Source organism: Maniola jurtina, chromosome 20 (genome assembly GCF_905333055.1).
Source record: "Maniola jurtina chromosome 20, ilManJurt1.1, whole genome shotgun sequence".
In the NCBI taxonomy this organism is placed as follows: domain Eukaryota; kingdom Metazoa; phylum Arthropoda; class Insecta; order Lepidoptera; family Nymphalidae; genus Maniola; species Maniola jurtina.
The window spans coordinates 6,725,822-6,734,201 of record NC_060048.1 but is presented as its reverse complement, the minus strand read 5'-3'; the positions used below and the strand labels follow the sequence as shown (position 1 = coordinate 6,734,201).

The window sequence follows — 8,380 nt, the reverse complement described above, 5'->3', positions numbered from 1 at the left end:
GGGGCATGAGACGGGTCTGCCCGCGAAATTCAAATTTAATTTGGTTTTTCGCAATTTGTAAACTAATACGATAACGTAGGCTTATGGCATTTTAATTGCACCAATGGCAGTATCATCCTCACAGGTTCATATAAAAATCTTTACTTAATACCAGTTTAAGAAATTAGCTCTAGTATCGACTAAGTCAGACTTAGTCGATACTAGAGCTTACCAACCAAATTAAATTTGAATTTCGCGGGCAGGCCCGTCGCATCCACCTTAAAACACAATTTGTAATTATTGGCTAATTTCTGCACTTGTTTAACACAAGTTATGGTTGTTTTGTTGTTCTTACGACAAATCATCGAAGCTTATCATTATGATTGTTACCAAATTATGAAATCGATTTGGGCAATTAATCATTTTTGTATCAACTGTACAATTACATCACTACTTAATGAGTCCGTACCGTTTGCTTAACTTGTATAGCTTAATTATTATACTAATATCATTCAATAAGTCATTTACTATTTGTTAATTTTAATTTTTTAGTTTTTAAATAATAGCAATTTAGAGCCTATAATATAGTAGACCAATATTTTGAATTACCTACTATTAATTTCTTATAAATAAATATGTATTACTTTTATGGATTTCTGTGATTACTAAGACTATTACTATTTTTGTATCAGTTTTAGCAGTTTCTAATTTTGTTCTACTTAATTTTAAACTCATTAATACAAAAATAATTTGTGATAAGTAAATATATATATATATATATATATATTCTATATTAATTTACTGGACTAACACGTTTCGATTTTATGAATAGAATATCTAAATCAGAGCGATAAGTTAGATGTGATTTATGTTACGACATGCCCGTGCATGGTACGTATGAAAAAAATAGTGTCATTGTATGAAGAGGTATCGTATTGCGCCTTTGCATAAACTAAATCAGGCCTAAGTCCTTAAAGAAAGAAAAAAATATTACTACCATTGTGCCACACTAATCACAATACCTTATGAAATAGTTAAGTATAATTATTTTATCAATTTATTTTGTTTGTCGATATATTTAACATCACATTAAGGCAATGTATATAGACTGTTACAATAATCCCCTTTGGCTAATAATAATACATCAATAAACTGTACAGATATTTACGGAGTGGATATGGATCAGATTAAGGACGCTCAAATCACATGTATCATATAAAATTGTTTCATATTCTAAACAATAATATTATAACAAAAGCGAATTCAATACATTTAAGATAATATAATCAAAGAGTACATGCATATATATATACCCTAGCTATATATCAACTAAATTATTTAAGTAAAATTATTTTATTAATCTTATTCCACAGTTTTATAAATATCTTAAATATTTGAAATATTGGCTTAAAGTACAACAAAATATTATCAGAATGCCAGATAAGTTTAGCTTCGACCTTATACTGATAGTGTGACTGATTCTGTTGTACAATTTCTTAAACTTAATTAAAATGACAGGTCAACATTACTGTCCCTTTTATAATGCGGAAAAGGATAGCGCGAGATTAAGATCTTTTGATTCAGTTTAGTTTAGAGATTGTGTATATCTCTAAACTAAACTAAAATAGCAGTTAGCACTAGATTTAGACCAGTCAGTTTAGTTTGGAGATTGTGTACAACAGAATTGGTCACAATAACTTGAGCTGGTACTTACAATGTAAATAATGTGTCAGGTCTTGGCTATCTCCTCGTATCATTGTCATTCTCATATTAGTTTCTCTTTTCAAGCTTTTTCAGTAATTAATGTACCTATTCTTATTCATTCAAATACTATATACATAAATAATTATATTATAAAGCCAAAAGAATAGTATTTTACTTGTAGCTTACCTAGTTATGTACTTATGATATGTAAAAATATATTTTCACTAACATCGTTCTCAGCTTCAATCACTATCTTTTGTTGAATCAGAAAAAACCTGAGTATGAGTAAGAACTACCTTAGGATTCGTATTCTTTCTTTTCTTTCATAAGAATAATCATTTGGTTAAAAAAATACATAACTGAGGGTGGATTTATATTGGACTGTGCCAGTGCCCGTACCCATGCCTGGCACTCTCAAAAAAATTGTTGTAAGATCTTGTATTAATTGAATAATGCCAGACAGCGCTGCCAGTCCCCTATCTGGGCACAAACAATATAACATTGCCCGTCCGCAGCACAGCTTGCCCCATCTGTGCATGGCATACCTGAAATTCTCCCTTAGTGTCCTCTGTACTTACTACTTACTCTAGCTATTGCAGCTATGTGTCTGTGAACAAAACGATGGAATGTTAGTTATCTACGAAGCGAAATTGTACCATCAAATAAGTAGTTAATAATTATTTTGATATAATAACGTCTCTCAACAGCTGAACTAGAATGTTGGCGCTTTTATTTCAAATACGATTTACAAACTCGTCCGAAAAATATATGGTAATTTAGATTAAGTAATAATAAGTGGTTTGGAAAATTACTGTAGGTGAAGTCACGACAAAATGTTAAATAATGATTCTCAATAAAAACAGCATGTGTTTGGATGCGATATTGATTTTATTATATTTCCATAATTTCCTCGCTTTACAGAACTACCACTTTTATAAGTTACGCCGATGTACCTGTGCAGAAAACTTATTTTTGAAAGGCGCGAAAATATCCCAACCCCATCATAGCGCGAGCCTCTGTTGTTCATGTGAAAAACGTAGACTGGTTTAAAATCTAGACGTGAAGCAATAAAGTATCGTTGGTCTACCTACATTCGCTTTTTTGGTAGCGCTTTTCTTTTCAAACGAAGTTTGCCGATGCGACTAGCATACTATACTCAAGTTGGTCTCCAGGTCACTCACACAGCATTATAAAATAGGTGATATTTTTGATCGCAGATTACAATGTTGCACATGTGGAACCCAACGAATTTTTCGGTATGTAGGTATATACTTAGTTAGGTACTTATGAAAACAGATCGTTGGCTGAAAATATAAAATTATACTGCCAGCCATGCTCCTTGGCCAGTAAGCGCCTATCGCAGCGAACTCATCAAAGAAATGTGAATAGGTACGTTAGTAAATCAATAGCTAGTCCAATTCAATGCAGTTGAAGGACCCACCAGCCCACCACAAACGAGGAATGAGCTAAGTATCAGGCCCTATTTGCCGTACTCGTGGAATATAGGCAGACTTATAAATTTACTAACCCGTGCCCCCGATTTCGTCTGCGTGGATGTAGGATTTTAAAAATTCCGCGGGAACTTCGATTTTTCGGGATAAATATACAGCTGCACGCGAGTTGCCAGAGAGTCCACGAGGACTACGACGACGCGACGCAGGTGTCGGAGGCGACGACGCCGCGCGGATGACCGCTTCGCGTCATCCAAACCTTCGTCCTACGAAATTATTCGTAGCAAAGGGTATGTAATCATTACGATTCGTAGGATGATGCTTAAAAATAGTGTCACTCTACAAGTCTATCTAAATCTTAGAACTAATATCTATTTAAAAAACCCGTTCAGGTTGTCCATTGCGTTGGGCGTGATAATAGACTTTTGCGTTTATACTTTATAATATGGATAGAATAGAATCTGTTAAAGCTCAAAGTTACCCATCAGCTTAGAACAAAATCGGTATTTGTGACATTTGTCGAAAAAGTTAGTATTCAGAGCCGTAGAGAAGTTATAAAAACTGGGCTTTTAAAATATAAGAATCCAGAGCTGAAACCACGTGTCACAGACAATTACAGAGACGGACGAACGAGACGAAAAATAATAAATAATAATTGACGTTTCAGGTTCATTAATTTTTGATTTTAATAAGTTTTGTACAAATTGCAATATTCGTAAATTAGTCTATTCAGAAATGAGTTGCTTGAGTGATTTGTCTCGATCTAGTGAATATTTGAGTTTTAGAAGCAGTATCCCACTACGTAAAATTGTTGTTGACTCAGATGGGTCCAAGGTAAATAAACAAGTTTTGAAGTGGTCGACCGATAGTTTTATCTCCAGTTCTAATAATATTTTTTCCAACCGATCGCAATTTAGAGAGCTTTGACCTACGATCTATCCGGTAATTGTCACGTTCGGCTTGATGAAACAACTTTCTATGCATATTGCACATGACAAACTCTTTCCCTTCAAAGTGAACTTGGCCATTTATATAATTATATTATTATGAACTTATTTACTTTTTGTGCATGTTCACTCGGGTACAGCTTAATCGTATCACTCAAGTTAGTCTGAAATATGTTTAAGGAACAGTTAACAAACGTCTGCCTCCAATCAAGTTAATGATGTACCTAAACTCCAAATAAAACAAGCTATAGGCATGGCGTGAAATCAACAGGTGTAAAATTGTAAAATCTGTGATTTGTTTTATTTTCAGGCATGGAGAATATTCGACAGTGGTCCAAAGTCTGTAAGTTGTCCTTTAGTATGTCTGCCACCAGTGTCAGGTACTGCAGACATTTTCTTCAAGCAAATAATGGGCCTCACAACAAGAGGGGTCAGAGTCATAGCAGCTGAGCCTCCTCCGTATTGGAACCTGAAAGAGTGGTGTGATGGCTTCAAAAGACTGATTGACTACTTGGAATTGGACAGGATTCATATTTTTGGAGCTTCTTTGGGTTCGTCTTTAAATTTCACTTGCTGACTTGCCCCAGCTGTTCTGGTGGAATTTATGTAAATTATTTTTTAGGTTCTTCGCACATTACACAGACTTAATGTGATCTCCACTCCGCTCTCTGACTTAATTCACAGGAAAGCATATATTGACGTAAACTATGCTATATGTGAAGTTATACAAATTAAACTGTTGTTAATCAAAGCATGGTTTACTTAGATAGTGGCAAAATGTGAGTTTTATATTGTGTTCCTTACAGCGGAGTTTTCAACATTTAGTTGAAAGAAATGTACTTTAGCATTGAACTATTTTATGTGATTTCCATTATAAATATAGAGAATCCCGGCTGTACTCATATGTTGGTATTTATTTATAATTGAAAGAAGGCTGGCCTTCATTAGCAGTTCCTCTGGCAAATGTTCATGGGCGGCGGTAATCACTTAACATCAGGTGACCCGCCTGCTTGCTTGCTCACTATTTTTATTTAAAAAAAGTGTATACTTAGGACCATCCAGACATATTAAGTTGAGTTGGAGTGGAGTGAGCGTCAAGTCTATGTAATGTGTCAAGACCTTTAGTAGTCTACATTTTAAAAAGACTGCATGCAAAATCTAAAGTATCTAGACCTATTATATTGCGCGTTTTAGCTTAATTTATAAGTTTATATCCAGGATAAACAAAGATTTCCCAAAGGAAAAACAAAGTTGAAGGCAAAAGCTTGTATCTTATCAAAAAGTGTCTGTATGTTAATTAGACATTCTGGTGCTGTCATAATAAATAATCTTGTCTCAAGGCTGTGGTCTAAATATAGATAAAATTAATAGAAATGCTTTATTAATGTTATTTTACATCTTGTGGTATAGCAGAGAAACACAAACTTAGTAATTTGATTAACATAAGTAGCACACATATATTCCTATTTTATATTTGCATCCTGATCTATAAATGCCATGTACAGTTGTTAATAAATAATATTTAGAAAGCATAGCATTAGCATTAGATTTTTAGATAATTATCACCTGAGGTGCCTATAGGCTATCTATTGACCTAGAATCATGTTTAAAAGAAAAATTTTAATTGAAAAATCTTAAGAACCTCAAGTTCTGGTTACAAAAGTATTATTTTCTTAAATGATGGTTTTGAAGCCCTTTGTGTGGGTTTTGAAACCCCTTGACAGTTTTTTTAAGGTTTATGACAGCACATACTAAACAATTTAAATTATTTTAGGTGGCTTTATAGCACAGAAGTTCACAGAATCTACAATAAACTGTCCTCGTGTTGCTTCGCTAGTGTTGTGCAACACGTTTACTGATACTACAGTGTTTGAGTACAACGACTCCTCGGCACTCTTCTGGCTCCTTCCCTCGCTAGTGTTGAAGAGAATGTTGATGGGCAACTTCACAACGGACAAAGTGGACCAAAGAATGGCAGAATCTATTGATTTTATGGTGGAAAGGGTAAGATTGAATTTTCTTTTTAATCCATACTTAATATTATAAATGTGAAAATGTGTCCGTCTGTCTGTCTATCTATCTGTCTCTACCTTTTCACGGCCCAACAGTTTAACCGATTCTGACGAAATTTGGTACAGGGTTAGTTTATATCCCGGGGACGGACAAAGGCTACTTTTTATCCCGGAAATTCAAAGAGTTCCTACAAACCCACACCCGCTTAACCGATTTGTATGAAATTTGGTACTGAGGTAGCTTGCGTCCCTGTAATTTGCATAGGCATTTTATCCCGGAAAATGAAACAGTTCCCACGGGATCTTTAAAAACCTAAAACTACGCGGACGAAGTCGCGGGCATCCTCTAGTTACTAATTTTATATCTTTTCAGTTAGAGTCTCTGACCCAAGCAGAACTAGCATCTCGGTTAACCCTGAACTGCACGCCGTGCTACGTCCAGCCGCAGTCGCTCACGCACTTGCCGATCACAATCATGGACGTTTGGGACGAGAGCGCGCTCAACTCCCGCGTCCGCGAGGACCTCTACAAGTCGTACCCTCAGGCGAAGCTCGCGCATTTGAAGAGCGGCGGGAACTTCCCCTATCTCAGTAGAAGCGATGAGGTCAACCTGCATTTGTTGGTAAGTTGTTTTTACCTGACTATAACAAAACCAAACGGAAGGGCTATGATTTTAGCAGTCTATGTATGTATCATCATCATCATCATCAGCCTGTGGACGTCGACTGTTGGACATAGGCCTTGCCTAAAGACCGCCACCAAACCTGGTCCTCAGCCCTCCTCATCCAGCCACTTCCCGCCAGCCGCTTTATATCGTCGGTCCATCGTGCTGGAGGGCGTCCCACACTACGCTTGCTTAAACGCGGTCTCCACTCAAGGACTTTCCGGCTCCAACGGCCATCGCCTCTACGACAGACATGGCCTGCCCACTGCCACTTCTGCTTGCTAATAGTTTGAGGCTGAGCTATGTCAGTGACGTTTGTAGGTTTGTATTTATGTGTGTTCCACCGCAGCGCCTAAACCACTGAGCCGATTTTGATGAATGAGGTGTCAATTGATTCGTTATTATAATCCGGGTGACAAAGTAGACATTTTATATGAAAAAAAAATCGACCTGACGGATGTTACATCCAAAAAGTGGGGGTCTCCAAGTATTCTTTTTTGCTATTGTATCGAGTGGGATATCAAATGAAAGAATTCTGAGTTCATAGATATAGTACAAGGTTAAAATACACCGAGCGATACAAATATTTTTTTTGTTCTAAATCTATCGCTCACTATCGCAAGTTCGCGGGTAGTAGTCGGGTTTTAGTGCTGTTTAACTTTATCTAAGTATTCTATATGCCTATATGGTTAACGTCCACTGAAATTTTCGTCTCTGTCATTCGCATGGGATTACGTAACAGAGAGAGCAGTATATACTATCTTCCTTCAGTATAAAATAAAAACAAAGAAAAACAAATTACAAATAGCTAACTTTTGCTTTTCAGATACATTTGCGACAGTTCGATGGAACGGATCTATCACCGTCTTACTTGAGTCTTCACAAACTTTCGCCGAACCAGCAGACTGAAGAAGGCACTGTCAGCTACTTCAATCAGAGGGATAAGTTCGTCAAAATATCGTAATATTAAATATTTACAGTTCGTGTCACGTAAAAAGACCGATCACCTTATACCTGCGTAGTAGGCGATTCATAGATCTACTAGATGATGGCTCCAGCTTGCGGTTTTAGGTTTTTAAAAATCCCGTGGAACTCTGGTTCTACGAGACAAAAACTATAAAAAGCCTATGTTCGTCCCAGGGGACATGCAAGCTATCTAAGTACTTAGTCAAAATCGGATAAACGGATGGGCTCTGAAAAACTAGCTGACAGACACAGTAATGAGTGAACATACATACAAGAAACCAAAAGCCTAATTTGCTATAATCTGCCAAACCAAAGAAATCTTTGGTTTGGCAGATTATAGCAAAATAACGCCTGCTTCTTTTATTTTAAATTCGTTATAGGCAAGCGCTTGACCACAATCACAATTCACACCTGATGGAAAGTGATGATGTGGCCCAAGATGTAGCCGCGTTTACCTAGAAGATGCCTATTCACTCTTGTTTTAAAGATACCCGGATTGTAATTGGTAGGAAACACAGATCGCGGAAGAGTATTCCAAACCTTAGCCATGCGTATGAGGAATGATGTTGTATTTGCTCAAGTAGTTGAACTATACTTTATGCGCTGACGTCGTCTAGTGTCGCCCAGCGATCTTTTTATGTGGAACGATCTGTATTA

The 8,380-nt window shown here is 36.4% G+C and overlaps 1 protein-coding gene across 1 annotated transcript; it reads left to right on the top strand.

Moving 5' to 3' along the window:
- The first annotated feature begins 3,748 nt into the window (after positions 1–3,748).
- LOC123875445 (maspardin-like) lies at positions 3,749–8,038 on the top strand. The gene is made up of 5 exons (XM_045921279.1): positions 3,749–3,968; positions 4,392–4,632; positions 5,856–6,085; positions 6,467–6,715; positions 7,584–8,038. The coding sequence occupies exons 1-5, from the start codon at positions 3,870–3,872 to the stop codon at positions 7,719–7,721; spliced, it is 957 nt and encodes a 318-aa protein (XP_045777235.1). The 5' UTR covers positions 3,749–3,869; the 3' UTR covers positions 7,722–8,038.
- Positions 8,039–8,380: the final 342 nt, after the last annotated feature.

What these genes read in the sequence shown, in the direction of transcription:
- LOC123875445 (XM_045921279.1), top strand. Translation starts at nt 3,870, where the DNA reads ATGAGTTGCTTGAGTGATTTGTCTCGATCTAGTGAATATTTGAGTTTT. An exon ending in TATTTTTGGAGCTTCTTTGG is followed by an intron (nt 4,633 to 5,855) that starts GTTCGTCTTTAA and finishes AAATTATTTTAG; the next exon opens with GTGGCTTTATAGCACAGAAG. An exon ending in TTGATTTTATGGTGGAAAGG is followed by an intron (nt 6,086 to 6,466) that starts GTAAGATTGAAT and finishes ATATCTTTTCAG; the next exon opens with TTAGAGTCTCTGACCCAAGC.